Raw genomic sequence first — 21,091 nt, forward strand, 5'->3', positions numbered from 1 at the left:
GCCAAGGAAACTTAATGCAGCTGATGAAAAACACATCAAGCTTATTTACCTTCGAAATCGGAAGATTTCAAGCAGTGGCATCAGCTCAGAACTGGCAGAAACCAGTGGTACCCAGGTACAGACATTTACTGTCCGGGAAAGTCTGGCCAGAAGTGGTCTTCATGGAAGAGTTGCAGCCAAAAAGCTCTACCCCGACAAGGAAACAAGGCCAAGTGACTGAACTAAGCACGAAAACATAGAAACTGGGGTGCAGAAACATGGCAGAAGGTGCTCTGGACTGATGAGTCAAAATTAGAAATATTTGGCTGTAGAAGAAGGAAGTTTGTTCGCCGAAGGGCTGGAGAGAGGTACAATAATGAGAGTCTGCAGGCAACAGTGAAGCATGGTAGAGGTTCCTTTCCAGTTTGGGGCTGCATTTCTGTAAGTGGAGTTGGAGATTTGGTCAGTGGTGTCCTCAATGCTGAGAAATACAGGCAGATACTAATCCATCATGCAATACCATCAGGGAGGCGTATGATTGGCACCAAATGTATTCTGCAGCAGGAACATAACCCCAAACATACAGCCAATGTCATTAACAACTATCGTCAGCTTAAAGAAGAACAGAAAGTCCTGCAAGTGATGGTATGACCCCCACAGAGCCCTGATCTCTACATCATCGAGTCTGTCTGGGTTTACATGAAGAGACAGAATCATTTTAGGAAGCCTACATCCACAGAAGATCTGTGGTTAGTTCTCCAAATTGGAACAATTTGCCAGCAACAATTTACCAGCCGAGTTCCTTCAAAAACTGTGCGCAAGTGTATCTGGAAGAATTGATGCTATTTTGAAGGCAAAGGGTGGTCACACCAAATATTGATTTAATTTAGAATTTTCTTCTGTTCCTTCACTGCATTTTGTTAATTTATGAAGAATTGATGAAAATAAACTGTAAACACTTCCATTTTTGAAAGCATTCTTAGTTTACAGCATTTTTTCACACCTGCCTAAAACTTTTGCACAGTACTGTATATATATATATATATATATATATATATGTACATTTGTACAATTTGACATAATATACAATCATGCTCTTAACATTTTCAGATCTATGCAGTGCAATTGACACAATATATAATTGTGAAATAACTGTGTATTGCCAATTGCACTGTTCAAGGTTTCTTAATGCACATACTTGAAAAGGAATTAAACTATGAAAAACACACTGACTGCCAGTTTCTCACTATTTGATGTATGCTCTTTCTCTTAATGATGGTCAATACTAGTAACTAAAGAAGCACTATTTCGATAGTTTATAGATCTTCTCAGTATTTTCAAAATGCACGAGTTTTGAAAGAAAAGTGAGCGTTTATCATAGACCCATGCACATGTATGACTGGCGATTTGACTAGCGAGATTCAAAGTAACGTAGAGGCAAATCTTTTTCACACACTTCACGTAGAGCATAAACCTTTGAATACTCCATGAAATTGGTTGCGAAATGTAAAAGGTTATCGTGATTTTTATCCAGAAAAACCGCAGCTCCTGGCAACTTGCGCTTGTTTGACACGTCTGACAGACCTCTGACGGCAGAGAGCTCCTTTCCCAAAATGGCGGCGACGCGTTTCGCCGAGGCAATGGGCTGAAGCAGTGGAGGCGGTGTCTATCTATACATGTCTATGGTCCTCCCTGTCTCTCCCACCATGATACCGTCCTCCCTGTCTCTCTCACCCTGATACCGTCCTCCCTGTCTCTCCCACCCTGATACCGTCCTCCCTGTCTCTCCCACCCTGATATCGTCCTCCCTGTCTCTCTCCCCCTGATACCGTCCTCCCTGTGTCCCGCACCCTGCCACATCCTTCTGTATCAACTCCCTCTCTGTCTCGGTTTTGCAACAACAACAAAAAGAGCATCTTTTAATCCAAACCTGATAAATTTCAATTTTATGAAACTACTGTTGGTACTCGTCCAATCAAGTTTACTCGCAACAACACAAGTAAAACTAATAATACAGCCGCTAGCTAGTTAGCAGACATAAGCCACGTTGCCAAAGATAACATTAACAGCAGTCTGTACTTCACCCAATGTCAGTGTTATTTTTACATATCTGGTTGGTTATCAAAAACATTCCCAAACATTTAAATTAGATATTGAAGCCTCAAACGCATGTCTTATAACAATAGCTGTGATAGTGGAGACTTGCCATAAGAGGGATTATGACAATTCTGAACCGCAGAAAACAACGCCAGCAAGTTGGTTGCATGTAGTCATATAATCTGTGTGTGTGGTTTCTTCATTTATTTCAAAAATACAGCAGATGAGTGTCCTTGATTGGGGAAGTTACATACCTTATTGCACACAATAAATTAAAAAAAAAAATTTGTATTGATCTTAAAGAGTTCTGTATGCTCATAATTAAATTATATCTAAATAAAAAAATATAATTAGTCTGCTACTGTTGAGCAATCACACTTTGCATTTTCTTGCAGAAATGCATCTTTAGTTGGTCCTGCTCTCTTTCCATGTGGTGGTTTTGGGGTGTCAAAGAGGGTTGCAGCCTAGGAACTGGGCTTAGGTGTATAACATGGGGTTGTGGGGGTGGGCAGTCTGCTTACCCTAACATTTGGCACAGCCCCCCCCCCCCCCCCCTCCTCTCATCACCACACTGAGAGTTAGGTGTTAGCCAGACGCCACCTGTGCTCGTAGGCTCAGCCTTCTGTGCTGCTTACCCTGGCATTTGGTGCAGGGGTCCTTCTCGTACTCGAGTGGTTCCGGGGTAGGGCCGCGCACACTGGCGGAGCGGCGCAGGCCGGCATCCTCCCGCAGGCGAGCTGCCTCCTCTTTAGCATAGGCCCCCAGCTCCTGGGTATATCTCCCATACATCTGAGGGAGACAGGAAACAGAAGAGCTAACCATGAATAAATCACATACACTGTTTTTTCCTTCCATTTTCTCTTGGAGTGACTGGAATGATAACACCCTGTGTTATGCTTAAGGTTGGTGTCAGTACAGCAATATGCCTACAATTAAGTTCCTTAAAGATACAATATAAAATATAAAGTGGCACTTTTCCATCAGTGAGACACATAATTAAACTGCCCAGTGAAGGAATATATTTAAAATGTACCTGCTGGTGAATTAGCCTAAAGTCCAAACTTTAATTGAAGCAAATATATTCAGAGAAAAATTGTCCCTCATTAAGAAATAATTATTGGCACTCCTGGAAATGTTTCTAAACCAATTGTGACAAAAGCCTTTTTCCACTTTTATTTCATTTTTTAAGTTGATCAGAGTGTTGAGGAACTTTCGGGAAATCCATGACTTCCTATTTAGCAGGGTTTTAAATATGATGTGACACAATGGTCAAATTCTCATACACATTCTTTTACATGGGAAAGATAAGAAAGTCTCCAGAACTATTTTTGGGGTTCGTATGTTTGTGTGCATATAGGCCTTGTTGTAAACCTTGAATGTATACCTTGTTACACGCACACCAGTAAAATTCTGTTTATTTTTATTCTATTTCTGTAGCCTCAGTGTTAGGTGAAGTGGAACTGACACAACATTGCCAGTCATACACAGTTGACCGCCCTCAGAGTAGGTATACTGAGACCGAAGGTTCATCTCCTACCAAAAGAGAAAGAGAACGCATTCAATCACTTTGAAATAACACAGCAGGTGGTGTTATGTTACTACTGATGTATAGCACTTGACAAATGTGCGCATTAGTATGCAACAGTATGCTCAACAGATGCTGAAATGAACAAACCAAACAAGTGCATATTAAAGGCATTCTGATAGGTAATGATAAGTGACAAAATTAGCATAGCAAGCGGATTTAGATTTTTGCTGATAAGGCTAATTAACTGAAAGCATTCTTGAGATCATACAAACTGACTCTCGTCATGCATGCCAAAGCACTACATAGACATGACATCCGCCAGGCCACTGACTAGAGTAGAAAAAGGAAACCAACAAGATAATTAGGAAGAAAAATAAACAAAATAATCATAGCAAGCGGATTTAGATTTAATCTAACAAATCAGTGACATTTTTGTGTAATTTTCAGACCACACCTCCTCTCAGTGGACCTCTCACTGGAACTATATATATTCTCTTTTACATGTTTGGTATGAATGACCTCTAAACTGTGTTATTCAATTCAATATAATGAAGAAAAGAAAACCAACAAGATAATTAGGAAGAAAAATAAACAAAATAATCATAGCAAGCGGATTTAGATTTTATTGAGATCACAGAAACTGAATTCAGATGTTTGGTCGTCCGTTTACGGAAACACAGAGACAAGAAGAGCCCTCTCCGTCGAGGCAAACCCCCTTGTAGCCAGGCCACTGACTAGAGTAGAGAAAGGAAACAAACTAAGATAATTAGGAAAAAATAATAAACAAAGCGAGGAGTTCCATACACCATTTAATCTAACAAATCAGTGACATTTTTGTGTAATTTTCAGACCACACCTCCTCTCAGTGGACCTCTCACTGGAACTATATATATTCTCTTTTACATGTTTGGTATGAATGACCTCTAAACTGTGTTATTCAATTCAATATAATGAAGAAAAAGGAAACCAACAAGATAATTAGGAAGAAAAATAAACAAAATAATCATAGCAAGCGGATTTAGATTTTATTGAGATCACAGAAACTGAATTCAGATGTTTGGTCGTCCGTTTACGGAAACACAGAGACAAGAAGAGCCCTCTCCGTCGAGGCAAACCCCCTTGTGGGTAGTAGTAGTCAACATTTAATAGTTGGCTCAGACACCTCGCAAATCCCCTCAGACGTATTTTTCAGTTACAATAAAGTTTTTTTTTTTTTACATTGCAGTGTCTATTTCTCGTAACTTTCAAAAAATCTAAGACAAAAAAAATCAAACAAACAACTTTTACGTACAAATACGACCATCTACGGAGATGTTCTATTGCCTTCTTTTTTTATATAGCTTTTCAACACCCACAACTGTCGGAGAACCATAAATTGTGGCACGTGGCTCAGCAGCTCACTGCTTGCACTTGCGCCTCACAGCAAGAAGGTCATGGGTTCGATTCCCGCATGGGGCGCTGTTGGCTCTGGGGGGCAGGTCCTCCCCAGACATTCAGTGCTCAGCTCCCGGGCCTTTCTGTGTGGAGTTTGCATGTTCTCCCAGTGTTCACAAGGGGTTTCCTCTACTAAGAAACCCAACAGATAAAACATGCAAAATAACAGAACACATGTCCATCCCTGACCAAAGATGGACAGTTCACTTCACCTGGTCCCTGGGTGCTACAAGCTGCCCACTGCTCCAGGGGGGTCCTTGAGAAAGGACAGTCCAGGATGGGACAAAGCAGAAAATAAATTCACAGCGACCTCAGGCCTGCATGCGTGTGAGTGTGTCCTGTGTCACCTCCATATATGCATGTGTGCGTTCCAGGGTGCTGCGTGCGCCATTAAAAACCTGACAAAGATCCTAATTATTATAAGTGACAACGAGTCCGTCGAGGCAACTGCGTGACCACGGAGAAACGGAGTCTTAGAAGTATATTTCGGTCTTGATGACTCGTCATGCATACGGAAGCAATACATACACATGACATCCGCCAGGCCACTGACTAGAGTAGAGAAAGGAAACAAACTAAGATAATTAGGAAAAAATAATAAACAAAGCGAGGAGTTCCATACACCATTTAATCTAACAAATCAGTGACATTTTTGTGTAATTTTCAGACCACACCTCCTCTCAGTGGACCTCTCACTGGAACTATATATATTCTCTTTTACATGTTTGGTATGAATGACCTCTAAACTGTGTTATTCAATTCAATATAATGTAATATTTTTTACATAGCACCAATTACGATTAAAATTGTTCAAGGTGCATTACAGAACTCAGAGCCTGAACCCCTCAGCGAAAGCAATAAGGGCCCGTCCACACAGGAGCCTGGATTGCCTGAATCCGGAAAGAAATGTTGCCGGATCGGGTGACTGAATCCGCAACCTTTTGAATCCGGTCTCCAGAGTGGGTGGATTCGAACCCGCTAGTGAATTCGTGTTCCGGTGGCCGCCAGATCCGCACACTTTGACGTAATTGCCCCACATGAAAGCCTCACAACCTCAGCCTGAACCCTTATTAACCCCGCTGTGTCACTTCATAACAGCAACAACATAAACTAAATGTATATGACATGGCGCTGACATGGCAGACTGTTTTAGCAGCTCTCCGTTTCCTACTCCCCCTCCCCCTCTTTTTGCGACGTTTTTGTGACTTAAATTTTTCTACTATTCAGATATTAAATAATGGCAGTCGTGTCCGTTGTTCTGGCTGGTCTCAAAAATTACGTCTAACTGGCTAAGTAAGACCACGAAAAACTATCCACATATAGGTAGAGCAGCACACTATCCCAATACTGTGCTTAGTTGTTTGTATTGGGATAGTGTTCTGCTCTACCTATATGTGGATAGTTTTTCTTGTTCTTCCTTAGCCAGTTAGATGTCATTTTTGAGACCAGCCAGAACAACGGACACGACTGCCATTATTTAATATCTGAATATGTTGACATGGCCGATCAAGTAGCGGCCTGTTTTAGCAGCTCTCCTGCTAAAAAAAATCCCTAAAGGATTAATACAAGTTTATTTATCTATCTAAATCGATATTGTTAAGATGGTTAGGAAAGGCTTTCACTGTTTAATCTATTTGCATCAGACCATTGTTCAAATCAGTTTTTAACAGCCTATATGAGCAAATCTGACGTGAAAAGTTTTAATAATCGATGAAAATTTCAAAACATAACACAAGTGAGTGCTGTGGTAACATTGATTTCAGCAGTGTTGTGCATGAACGAGTTCATTGAACACGTCCATTTTTATGAGAATGATGAACTGAACGCCAAATAATTGATTTGAACGGTGAACATGTTCATATTATCTGAGGTCCGGAGGTCTAGCTAAAATGTTACGGAATGTTTTCCTTCTCCTGAGGAGAGACGCTGTCTAAATCCAATGCTTGCACCATGTCATTGCTCAGTTCCTCAATAATTACCGCGATATAGCCTAACCTAAACCAACTTCACACTACGTTACCCATGAATCATCGCACACACATGTATACCAAACTAGCAAACTATTCCAAGACAACAGCTCTCAGTCTCATATAAGAATGGCAAGTCAAAGTGAAAACAGAGACACAGACTCAGCAAGTACATCCGATGCACCTTATTATTATATTATTATGGGATTTTTACACACTGTCTGTCTGATAAAGTTTGCGACATTACACATCTCACCTTCCTGTGCAAATTATGTTTTCCTGAAAAATTACCAATAATTAAAAAAAATAAAGGAATAAACATTTATTTAAGGCATTGATACATATAAAGTGCAGTTTAAGGCAAGAGGTAGTGATGGATAAAGTTTTCTTTAAAAAACAAGTTAGGTCTCTTATTCTCACTTTCCACCTATGAAATGAACTACTTCAGAATTGAAATGGTGAAGTATGAACGAGAACTATTCATGATTACTTGTATGAACTGAACTTTGAACTAGTTCATGAGAGGTGTGAACTTGCACAACACTGAATTGAAGCCAAAAATAGGCCCTTATACATGTGCCAATGTTATCAGATCAGTTTATCGTATCGTATTCGCGTGTATGTGTGAACATTTTCAAGGGAAACGGCTCTTGTCGTTACGTGTTTACATGTGCAAAATGTGAACCGTTTACATTGCCTCGGGCATGCGCAAAGACCACGGAGATGCGCTCCCACCTGGTTTGTTTACTAACAACATCAACGTGGATCCGCATCGTGCACAGGCAGTGTAGTGGCTTAAAGTTCCCTTCTTTCTATCAGCATATAGTTCTTAATATTTTCTTTGAATAACCACTCTCAGATGGAAAGAAAACGAGTCTACGCTTGGATGTGTTTCAACAACGGTAGAAAACTGTGTTTGCTCCGTCTTTTACTGGACTCATAATTATATGACAGTGGTATTAGTTACAGTTGAGACACCAGAAATAACTTGCATGCGCAGCAATCCTGAGACGTGATTTTTAGTTTGCACATGAGTTTGCACATTTGAGCACATTTGAGCACATAACCCATCTCCCTTACGGAGATATTGGCGAAAGTTGTTTAACCTACTTCATTGCAAACGTCTAGTTTTGCAAACGTGTCTAGTTTTTGTGCAGTAGTGAATAGAGTCTCAGTCTACTACACCATACATATCATGTTTGTAGAAAATGATTAAGGTGCAACAAATGCCAATAAGCATATTTAAATTAAATGATTCACATTGCAAGTAAAATGGTGCGGCTGGAGCACAGGGAGGGACAACGGTGACGCAGTTTGGATGTAGCGACAAACATTTATGTGCTGTAACAAACAGTGTTAACCAGTATGTGAGTAACGTGGCTTTTATTAAAACATAGCGTGTGTAATGTGTAGCTATTTCATTCCGTTTATTAACCTTTCCGGCTGTCTGTATTACTAGCCAGCAGCAGACGTAAAGGAAAGTGAATTAACCCCAAAGTTAAAAACATTTTACTCCCCCACAATCTCTCTACAAACTTCCATATAGACGCGGGATCAGCAGAGGAAAATCTACTTTCCTTTTGGGAGAAACCAGGCCAGTCGTTCCCACGACTACAGCACCTTGCGAAACGAATTATATGCGTTCCAGCAACAAGTGCTGCGAGTGAGCGCTCCTTCAGTGCAGCAGGGCGCGTTATAGAAGCCAGGCGCTCTCGCCTGAATCCTGACACTGTAGATGCTATTTTATTCATGCATAGTGCTAAGACAAATTCTAAATAGAACGAAGGTTAGGCATATCAGCAGAGGTATATTTTGGTTACATTAGGATGGCTACGTTTATAGCTTGCGTTTTGGGCGCACCACAATGCCAAGAAATTTGTCGCGACTGAAATGGCATATTTCATTGTGGGGGTGATTGATAGCTTAAGTCTTACGAGACACGGTGTTTTCCGATGTTTTACTGAGTCCTCTCTGTCTCTATCACACACACACACACACACACACACACTAACGGAAGCAAAAAAGGTTTAAATTAAGTGACGATCCCTCAAATGTCGCGTCTCCTTAAAGCGCCACAAACCTGCAAGCTATGAGTCAGCTGTCAGTATTGGAAGCAGCCTTAACGTCTCGAAGAAGAAACTGCCTGCGTTATTTTGTTTCGTTAGGCTATTAGTTATATTTTAATTGTCCTTGTCATTAAAATGTCATTGTAGCCTACCAATCGTGGAATAAGGAATTTCAAAGAGATGATGGAGTGATTTGACTCAGAAGTGACATTGGGCATTGGCAGCGCGAGCTGTTCAGAACAAGTTAAACTTCTAGCTCAGTAACATCAACAGCTAAGAAAGAAGGTAAGAAAAATAGTTGGAAAACTTTGATTTGCAAGGGAAGCAGGCAAGTGGTGGGGTTGTTACAGTATATAGCCTACAATGTGGTGAAATTTCGGAATTAATAGGCTCAAGTCGGCGTTTCCTTAATATGCTTTCTTTCATTTTGCAAAAAACTGTAGGCTATATTACCATATTAAAATGGTGTACCAAATTGCGTTTTATTACTGATAAAAAATTGTAGGCCTACTAGCCTATTGGATCAGTCTCCTTTCAAGAACAGGCAAGAACTTTCTAGCCTCTAACTTTCTAGCCTCCTGTCACCGTCTCCCCTCAGTCACGCACCGCCTCCCCCATGACACATCGGCCTGATGTGACACGCCCTTTTCTGAGCCGAACGATCGTGGTAAACCACCTCTCTCGAAAGGCTCAGACGATCGGCGGAAAAACGAACAGTTCACATCTAGACCCCTTATACATGAGGCAATTGTAACACGTTCGCGAGTTTCTATCGGTGCAGACGCGATGTAAACGGTTTACATTGACACATGTATAAGGGGCTAGTGTTTCCCGATTCAGGCAATCCAGGCTTTGTGTTGACATAGCCTAAGGTAACAGGGGCAAGGGAAATTCCCCTTTGACCAGGAAGAAACCCTGAGCAGAACCTCAGCTCAAGGGGGCAAAAGAAAGACAGGAAAAGGGAGGGGGCAGAAGGGAAGGGAGGAGAGGAGAAGAGAATCTGAGTTATCAATTCATCTGACAAAGGGTGGGGGTGATTACACTGAACTGTAATCAAACCCCTCCTCCCCCAGCTCTGCACACTACCCCCTCCTTCCCTTCCCTACTTTTTTTTTCTGTTCTGCATAGGCAGCTCTAAGTAGTTTGTATGTTTTTGTCAATTATTGTACTACCTTTCAATTTTCTTTCCTCCTATCACTCATCCCCTTGTCTCTCTTCCATTTCCCTCTGCCCTGCCACAGGAGCCTGAGGCGGCAGCTCCCACTCAGGTGCTTTCAGTGCTGTGGAGAGACTGAGGGTAGAATGCAGAGCTTTGAAGATCCACTGGGTATTCTCTTTCTCTCCGTCTCTCTTCAGTTTTTTAGGCTTTCATTCTCCCTCTGTCCATTTCTCTCTCACACTCCATCTGTCTCCATCTATTTCTCTCTCTCTCCCACTGCCTCAACCCACACTCTCTCTCCAAATGTCTCTTTATCAAAATCTCTCCCTAATCCATGTCTCTCTCCCTCTCTATTTTTCTCCCCTCTTTACCTAACCCCTCTCACTCTCGACCTACCTCTCTCTTTACCCCCCCCCCCCCCCCCCCCCCTCCCCCCTATCCCTCCTCTCTCTCGACCAATCCCCTCCTCTTTCTCCCTCTTCTTCTGTGTGGCAAACACTGGTCCCTGTAATCTGTGGCCCTGGCTACACCGCGGCACATTGAGATGAGCGTCACGATTCCACCAGACTCCCTCTCTCCGCTCGCCTGAGCAGGTGCAGCTTGCAGAGAAAGCAAAGCGGCAGCCGACGATACCCTGACTGATCGCCCGTCTCTTATCCTCACCGTCTACCCCATTTCATGTATCTGCCCCCCATCTCAGCCACTCACATCCCCCATTTCACACCTGCATTCAAATTCAAGCAGAGTACCCCCTCCCCCCAACTGCCTTCCCTCCCCATGGAAGCACAACGCCACTACCTCGCTGGAGGTGGATTCACAAGCAGTCGAAATGTGCTGTCAGCGATCATTTTAAAAAGCCTGGCGAGCACCACAAAAGGCCAGTATAAAAAGCACCACATCTCTGCGCTGTCTATATTTAGCCTCAGAGGCTCCACTGTTTCACGCACAGCCGATATCAATCATCCTGCAATCACATTTAGCAATCTGACCGCCAGGATTACAGCATTTACCATGAGTAGACAACCGCAGCAGGCTGTTTGATAATGCATCTTTAATTGCGCTAAACTAGGCTCACCTCCAGCATAACAAGCCTCTGCCTCTCAACTGGACATAAATCACCCTCAGAGATTCCATTTAAGAAATCCAATTAATAGGAATATAACACGTGCTATTAAAAGGCTACTGTAGCGTACTTGCTGATAATTAAAGCCCTAATTGCACCAAGCTGTGTTCGCTCAACGAGATCGAAAGTTAGTGTGGTTTCCTTTAACAGATCCATCACGGCAGGGCTTACAGGATCAATATAAACGAGTCTTTAAAAGCGGGCCCCTTCAGCGGCATTTGCACTGGAAAAGACCTTAACACCCTAACGAGCGGCAGACAGCTTCCACTCACAGCAGTGCGACACTGGGGAGGGATGCAAGCTCAGGTCAGGCCGAGGGAGGGGGGAGGGGTCTCCTGCTCCCTCGGCTGCACAGCTGGACAAGAGATGAGTAACTGCTCCTCTCCTCTCTGGCGGCCAGCATGTGGGCAAATGTGGAAATCGGTCTGTGACAGATTTCCTTATTGTAGGGGTGGGGTGTGTTACTGGCACCTGGTTGGCTCACGCTGGACACCAGCAGATATTCTCCGTCCGTCCGGTTACAGGCGCTCAATTAGCCACAGATGCCAGCACACTAAGAAATAAAACATACAAACCCAAATAGTGCACACAAATAGAAAGACAAAGACTGACGAAAGTGAAAAGGGATACCAAGACACACAGAACGAGACAAGCAGATAACATAGAAGGTGAAAATAAGGTTGAATGCGCAGGAGAAGGAAACTGAGGGATTCAAAATTATGATGGGGGCTGCAGCAGGTCAGTGCTGTGGGGTGTTTACTGACCAGCAGTGTGCCGAGATCACTCACTGGATGCCATCCAGGCTTGGGGAGAAACTGAATACATGGAACTGCTTTACATAATTAGGATACAAAAAAAAGGTAACTGTATTCCAGTAGTTACAGAAAAAAAAGACGTCTTTAGATTACAAAAATTGGGATTACTAACAGGATTACACATTTAACATGCAGAACATTATACTTTCATCCACATAAGCACTTTACAACACGTCAAGAGAAGACAACAAAGAAAACAAGTCCAAATGCTTTCCCTGGCTAGAAACATCAAAACTATTTTGTCCTTTTTCTTTTTCTTATAAGGTTAGGCTACATTGTCCTGTTGACTTATAGAATATGCTTAAGTAAGAGCCTCTTTTCTTTTGTCTTTATTTCCACATTTGTCATTGAGGTAATCCAAAAGTAACGCAAAGTAATCAAGTTACATTACATTTACATTTACATTTAGTCATTTAGAAGACGCTTTTGTCCAAAGCGACGTACAAGGGAGAGAACAGTCAAGCTAGGAGCATTAAAAACCTGGTGTAACAATAAATACTGCTTATTTTTTTTTCCAAAAAGATAGAAAACGACATAGGAAGAATAACAAGAAGTGTGGGCCTGTTACTGCTTAAGTGCAGGTTAAGCCAAGGTGCCAGTTAGGAAGGGAGGTGCTCTCTGATGAGTTGGGTCTTCAAGAGCTTCTTAAAGGTAGAGAGGGACGCCCCTTCATATTGTGATACTTGGATCAGGTTACTGATTACAATTTTTAACAGGTAATAGTATCAGAATACATTTTTTAAGTAATCCTCCCAACCCTGATGCCCACACAGCAGAGCTCCCCTCAACCTCCATTGATATAAACCGCGAGGGAGAGGCAGGCCTGCAGGGAAGGCATATGTACAGACACATCGCGTGGCCACCCCCGTTGACGCCGGTCTGGACTTAAAGAAGCATTCCGGATCAATTGCTACTCGCTAACTATATGCTAGCGGCTAAAACTAACGAAATCTCTTGAAATGTGCTGACTTTGACATTATGACAAACTAGTAACTCAACAACTGTCCTAACACAGTCAAACATCAAGCAAGTGCAACACAAGACAAAGCAAGACGGCAAATAAGCTACTTACTAGTTCGGCAGACAGTAGAAAGCCGGGCGGCGTTAGGCAATCTTACATTTAGCGGTTATATGCTTATGGACCCTGGTATGGCAATGGCACGGAGGCGATTCTCCATACTAAAAGTCATTGTAGCGCCCCAATTTTTTTCAAGCTGTTTTTTTTTAAGGTAAAACTGCTTATCCTAACCCTAATCCTGAAGTATAATTGTTGCATAATGTTACTTTAAAGAGGGTGGTGGGACAGTGAAAATGAATCATAGTAGAAACCTGGAGTGTAAATGGGGCCATTCATCACCTCTTTCATCACCTGTTTCCTAGGTTTCTTAAAACAACAAACAGCAATGAGAGACAATCAGAGGCATGTGGGGAGATGTGATCTGGGCCAAAATGTTGATTGCAGCACATGATCATGTCATGTCCCGTCCTGGTCCCCAGATTATGTTTCCCCTGTGTTGTCATTATTACTTCTGATCTGTGTAAAATCTGTTTGCTTGTTTATGGACTGCCTACCCGTGTACCGAACTCTATTAGTAAAAATTGTTGATTGCACTTACCCCCGTCTCAGACTTGCACTATTGAATCCTCTTACACTACTGCATGCATTACACTGACAAGCTCTGAAAAAATGCCATATTTCTTTAACAGCCTATACAGCCAAGGAATAGTTTCCACTTTAGCAAAAGGTTTACACAAAAGTTACAAAGATGCACATTGCCTCTAAATGTCCAAGCCTTTTAAAAACACTGTCAGGCCTGCCTATGAATATTTAATTACACACTAAACATTAAAGTGAGAATTTCATTCCCAAGACCAAGCCTTTGTCACTTATCAGCCTGTGTGTGTGTTTGTTCGTTTGTGTGTGTCAAAGCTGAATCAATAAATATAATGGCTCCACCTGCTGCAGCATAGATCGGATTAACATTTATAAGAGCCGTAGACAACAAAGCAAAGCACTACTGTCAGCAACCCAGTAGATCCTTCCTTGTCCCCACAAAAAGCATCATCCAAGCTTCTCCAGCTTAGTGGAAAAAAATTAACACACATCCAATTACGCTAATAACTGCTCTCCAATCTACTGGGCTGGGTGTGAGGTTTAAGTGAACGACAGCCAAATAGACCTGTTCATTTTTGCACTGTCTTCACTATTTCTTTCCAAAATATAATGGGTTTCGATCCGTAATGGATGAGAGCCCTTCAACTTTGCCCTCAGGTCCTACATTCACGCATGGTGAGTGAATGAGTGAAAGAACCTCACATTCATTAAGAATACGTAAGCCCTCTATAAATAGCATTGTGGTCTGTGGTCTGCCTATACCCCACTGATGATATTTGGATATGCTGCTGTCACCCAGCGGGACACTCCTCCTGAGTGCACCGATAGAGGCTTTGATCCGTGCCGCAGTCACAATTTCCACGTTGTCATGGAGGAGACCTGCACACTGTGACCGACATCTGTTTCTGCAGGAGCCTCATGGCACACACTTAGACCCGTAAGGTCAAACATAGGCAGCACTCAGCTCTGTACATCACTACAAAGGTGCAGTGCAGACAGGTAGGATTGTTTTCATTTGGGAAAAATGCTGGCGTACTTCTGCAGACATCCAGAATCATTTTGTTTAAGAAAGGGCAGTCGTAATACTTGGAGAAGATATTTGATTTCAAATGTCATTTGAATGCCATGGAAAAACCCACTAGCCCCTTCATGTCTACAACCCCTCCCCCTTAAATACACTTACAGGTTCCAAATACAGAGAGAACGAGAGAGAGAGAGAAGGAGAGAGAGAGAGAGAGAAGATTAATAAACAGAGAGAGAGAGAGGGAGAGAGAGACAAGAAAGGGAGAACTTACAAGCTTACCCTGGCATTTCAATATGTTCCCCTTTATTGTGCATCCGTCCACGTGCATGAGTCATGACTCATACAGGTTACCAGACTTAAGCTGCCATCTGCTTCATCAGGAACAGCCTTGGCCACCTAAATCTGAAAGGGCTGACCCTGACATCTGCTTCACTGCAGTGCGCATCAACCCCCTTACATGCATTCAGCCCATCCACAGGAACTGTAGAAAACTGCAGAAATACACTTTTTTGAGGTCTATTGCAGTAACAAAGACTGATCATGTTTTACGGCACAAAATTGTATAATAGTTCAGTTTTTCAGTTGGAGCACTTCTCTGATGGAAAGGCAAGGGGCTTAGTCCCTTCAATTTAGTTCCATAACATTTGTTTCACTGACAAGTGGTCAAAAATGGTCTTGTTGTAGTTCCACTGTGAACAAGCATAAACAGAACTCCCCCTCAAGCGAGTAGAATGTATGATATGCTAACGACTTGCCATAACCAAAATGACAGAATGAAAAAATACAATCAGCACAGAAACTGTGCAATCACAAACCTCCTGAAACATTCCTGAATCGATTGACCCCCCCCCCCTTTGCTTTGTAATGACCACTATGTTTTGCTGTGATGATTATTCAACATGTCATTCCAGACACCCAAACAGAGGCCCTGAGGGATGTGTGTACTGTAAATGTAGTTTGACTAATCTTCTATCAGATACCTCTTTTCATGTGATGATTATTCTGTAAATGTGCATAAATGTGTAATGTAAATGTGCATAGTATCATTTAGTGTGACTAATCTTTTATCAGATACCTCTTTTCATCGTTTCATTTAGTGTGACTAGTCTTCTATCAGATACCTCTTTAGATATCTCTTTTCTTCGTTTCTGCCGTTGCTTGCACAAGTCTCCATCCACCCTCACCACAAAACAAATCTATATTGCAGAGGTGATCCAGACAGATGCAGGTAGACCTCACCATAAGGTTAGAAGACTATAGAAATCTAAGCTAGTGTCAGTATCTTTTCTGAAACTGTTAAAAAGGTACTATAACCTACATTTTAACAGTTTTTCACCATATTTTCAGAACACACCAGAAACACATTAGCAACACATACTGTACCACTGAATGAAGGTTCTGCATTTTTACAGATTGATTTCAGTACCACAGACAACTCTCTATTGTATCTGCATACTTAAAATATACGTCAATGACATGGGTGGATTTATTGGCCAAATAAGGCACATAAAGCCTCACAGTGGCTCTCCAAACTGAAGTTACAGTCAAATCACTCTGATCTGTGATTTCCTATACACCAACCTGAAGCAAAATTTAAAGTGCACTGCACTGCAACACATTTATTTGTGCGCTAATTTGAATATTGGGAGGGTTTATACTTGGTAGGCTAAAGCCATTCAACGTGGTGAATTACAAATTGACTTGTATTGCTGGGGAAAAAATGTGTTTTGAAGACCATTTGCATCCAAGAGACGTAAACGTGAGTGTTGGAAATAGATGGTGTGACAATATTTAAATAATTGTCATATGTTCCTCAGCTGTGTATCTAACAACTAAAATAATGAAACATGGTTAAAGACAGGTTGTTATTAAAATCTCTCTAAAAACACACAGCAATTCAGCCAAATGTACAGACTTCCATACAAATGACGGAAAGGATTTTCAGTGGCACCCCGTAATGAAGTAGAAGAGCACAGAGTGATTGATAAGGCCATCGATCTGCAAGCTGATCGATCCCCGTCAGAGTGAAGGATTCAGGGAGACAGCACGCCTGGAGACACACCAGCCACCATTTTATATATAACATCTATTGATCTTCACACCAATAAGGAAAACCAGGGGCTAGAAAATGTCACTCATTCATGTCCAGACTGAAATCCACATTGGACTGTGAACAGTCTTGCTGTATTATGCAGGTGCTTCCTGATTCATGTCTGTTGCCCCATTCTCTACTCACAGACATAATGCTCACATATAAACTGTAGCATTACACACACTGATATGTAAACTGCAGCATTACACACACTGATATGTTAACTGCAGCATTACACACACTGATATCTAAAGTGAGTGGCCCTGCACACCTGCCTTACACAAAAGAACAAATTACATGAAAGTCCATGAAGACCCAGTCTATCATAGGATAATACAAATAAATCAACCACATAACGCACACTATGGAGAAGAGGTTTTCTCATTCAACAAATGTAACTGTTTTGAAATAATAGCCTCAGTGTACAGAGTGTAAAGGGTACTATCAGACTGCTCTGCTGGATTGGGTCCAAAAATAACATTTCAGCAACATCTGAGTCTCTAATGTCCGCCACATGTTGCACTGTGAACAGCAGAGTATTTTTTTTCTTCAGAAATTGGATTGAGCGTTGTTAACTGAACTTAAAAATAAAATGACAGGCTCTACAATATATTTGTACATCAATTAGAAACATCTGTGGTTATTTAAAACACATATCTTTTGTAAGTGAGTGTTTTGAATCCAATCATATATTGTGTCAGATTTTGTGTTATTGAATAGCATTAGGGATCGAAATCGAATTGCATTGTCGAAACCCCAATCCCGCCATCTCACTCTCCATGTATGTCTATGAGGATATTCCTGGGAAGTGCTTCAGGGTACAGCTGTCAATCCCACAGTGACATAAATGGAAAAACTGGTGCATGAAACCATTAATATTCAGAAAGGATCCACATTTAGTCCATGTGTAGAGAACCAGAGGAAAAAGGAGGGGTGCTAGTGCAAGAGTGTATGTGTGTGCCACCACTGCAAATACTCTGTTCACTTGCCTGTGATGAATGTAACCACTAACACAGGTCTTTCTCATTTCACTCTTTTTAAATTACTTCTCCACCGCAGTCACGCAATACAACCTCATGCACCTCTCACACCTTTTTAATATCGGCAGGCTTTACATTCGGCTAATAATCGTAAAATATCTTCTCTCACTGAATGCACCTAATGGTCACGACTGAGTGCGGTATTGGCTGTAGTGCATATCTACTAACAAATAAGCAGCTTGAGCTGCATCCCCTTGTTGAATTAAATAGCCTCGTGAAAGAGTGGGCAGCACAGTCGTTGTAATAACACGTCAAATATGCAATGCGTACCGTTTTCTAGAGTATGAAATTAGGTCTACCAACAGTTGGGATCATTTTATCATTCGTTGTAAGTTGGTCACGTAGCTCTACTCGCTTCTTTTCGGAACACTCACCAAACTTTGCTGATATTGTAGCACACGATGCTCAGCTGGTTCCCGAACCATAACCTCGATGAATATGTCAATGCTGGACTGCTAAATATGACGTTTAGCACTTTAGACTAAAGCGGTACATTACAAGCGTACGCCGTGGGTATTTTATTTCAATCCGATAACATGGTTACAGTTTGGGATTGGACTTCCTGTTGGCGTAACAGGTACTAGGAATAAAATGCCACGGATGCTTTTGGAGCTCGTCGGTAGAGCCCATGGTTTGTGGGGGTGGCAGAGCTGAGCAGAATGTAAGATTGCTATTTTTCTAGCTGGGCAGCAGCTATACGCTTTGAGTTACCACAGTGATATTTGCCCTCAGTTGTAGAGTGGAAGGTGACTCACTACACTACGTGACTCACTATTAGTCTGAGTAAGCTATTTGTTTGAAGCAGACTGTGAAGGATCATCAACGCCAACGTGCTGTTGCTTATTTCTTTTACTCCCTGCACTACTTCAAATAATGGTCTAAAATTATCAAAGCAGTTGACAAGATAGATGTTTTTTCTGTGCATGTGAGATGTGTTTCTGTATTTCTATTAACCCTCTGAATTTGAAGGGATAAGTAAACAATTTGGAACTCACTGTACAATGTATTTGCATAGAAATGTTCAAAAATGTCAGGTAACTGATTGCATTTGCCTATCCATTGACTTTCCACTTTGGACCACACTTCTTTTGCCAAATGCTTCTGGTCTCTCACATTTGAAGAATGCCTTCTCCCAACTGCTGTTTTGAGATCATGCCACAGGTGTGCTATAGGATTAAGATCCGGACTCAACTCGGCCACTTCAGAACTCTCCAGTGCTTCGTCTTAACCATTTCTGGGTGATTTTTGAAGTGCGCTATGCGCCATTGTCCTGCTGGAAGACCCATGTCCTCTGACAGAGACCAAGCTTTCTGACACTTGGCCGTATATTGCGCCCAAAAGTTATTTGGTAGTCCTCAGATTTCCTGATGCTATGCACACCGTCAAGGCATAGGGTTTCAGAAGCAGCAAAGCAACCCTTAAACATCAGTCCACCTCCACCATGTTTGACTCTAAAGGCCGTGTTCTTTTCTTTGTAAGCCTGATTTCGTTTTCTGAAAACTGCTTTGCCAAAAAGCTCTACTTTGGTCTCATCTGTCCACAGGACGTTCTCCCAGAATGATTTTGGCTTCCCCATAGAAGTTTGGGCAAACTCCAGTCTGGCTTTTTATGTCTCGGACTTCTGAACTTGAGATTGTCTATGCTTTTCTACAATTTTGATTCTCAAGTCCTCAGACAATTCTTTGCTCTTCTTCTTGTCTCCATGCTCAGTGGCGTATACACAGGCACACAACACAAAGGTTGAGTCAACTTTGCTCCATTTTAACTGGTTGCAGATGTGATTTCTATATTACCAGCATCTGTAACTTGCTACAGGTGAATTTAAATACATATTAAAGGAGCATTACATGCTTGAAATACAATTATTTCTTAAAATATTGAAAGGGTGCCAATCATTTTGACCAGTCCACTTTCGAAGATTTGTGTGGAATCATGTCAGATTTGTTTTTTTTTCTCTGCTTTTTTGGGTTGTTCCAGTGCAAACAATAGAAATCAACACATGAATACCAATGCATTTGTAATTGCAACAATTTTCTGAGAGAATTGGTACATTATCTGACAGAGGTGAATATTTTTGTCCATGACTGTATATGTCTCCAAAAGGCAAACACATTAGGGCATTCCCAAAACATATGTAAGAAAGACCCAGGTCACAATAAGGAGATGTGATGATTTTCATTCCATGACGTTTTCTAGATACATTTTATATGTATTAATTGGTGATCAGATCTGGTCTCCCATAAGTGGCTTGGTAAATACCATCCTACGTCGGAAATAGAAGGGATGTAGGCATTTTAACACCGTTTTTTATGTTTCAGAACATCTGGTGCATTCCATGACTTGCCACCGATCGTTGCCACCAGTGGGTGTTGGCCTTGAGTTCTCAAGGGGTTTCTGTCAGTTGGACAGCATAGGTAGAGTCAGTGTGTCATCCAGTTCTATAATGCTGTGTCTTTGCAATGCAGCGACCCATTTCTCCACAGGTAGAAGTGCACTGGCTCTTCAGCTGACTGGAGTATTCTCTTCCCTTTCTCTTCAGGGTTGCCAGAGCCTGGGTCAATTGCTAGGTATTGGGTCAATTGGTATCAATTATTGGCTCAATGTTAGGGTCCTGAAAAATGTGAGGGGGCCAGTTCTTCTTGGACAAATGTATCTAACTCCCCGTTAATAATGACAGCTTGCGGTTTCAGGGTATTTACATTTGACTGGAAAAGGCAAAGCTGCAACCCTATGGAAGGTCTTCCTGTACCCGATATTTTTTTAACCATAGTGTTTATTTACAGAGATGGATGGAGGGGGACCTGTAACACATGTGCCTTATTTAAGGGAAGCCACGGTGCTACCAGATGATTCCAGAACCCTACATTTGTTTCAATTTGGACATCTAGACAAAATGTATGAATTTTGAGTAGTGTACACTATTTGGCGAACTGAGTATCCTGCTAGCACCTCTGTTATGTTTGATGATTTTGGGGAGCTTTTTGGAGACAATCATCAATCTCCCTTGCCGCCTATAGTCCTAGTAATAATCCCTTGTTACATGTTGCAGTTTTTTTCATACAGGAGGCAGGAATTTAATATCACTCAGCTGTAGGTGTAAAATGACTGCAGTAAATAATACCATGAAAACTGTTTCTAAGTGACCTGCCCTT

General features: G+C 41.8%; 1 protein-coding gene across 1 annotated transcript in view; it reads right to left on the reverse strand.

Moving 5' to 3' along the window:
* Positions 1-18,364, reverse strand: part of clcn2a (chloride channel, voltage-sensitive 2a) — a gene marked incomplete at both ends in the record, with an annotated part of 39,395 nt that extends 21,031 nt beyond the window's left edge. The window contains 2 exons of the mRNA XM_080837539.1: positions 2,712-2,865; positions 18,314-18,364. Coding sequence (XP_080693665.1) covers positions 2,712-2,865; positions 18,314-18,364 — 205 coding nt within the window. The remainder of the gene's footprint in view (positions 1-2,711; positions 2,866-18,313) is intronic.
* Positions 18,365-21,091: the final 2,727 nt, after the last annotated feature.

The sequence above is a fragment of the Sprattus sprattus genome, assembly GCF_963457725.1.
Source record: "Sprattus sprattus genome assembly, chromosome: 4".
Taxonomy (NCBI): domain Eukaryota; kingdom Metazoa; phylum Chordata; class Actinopteri; order Clupeiformes; family Clupeidae; genus Sprattus; species Sprattus sprattus.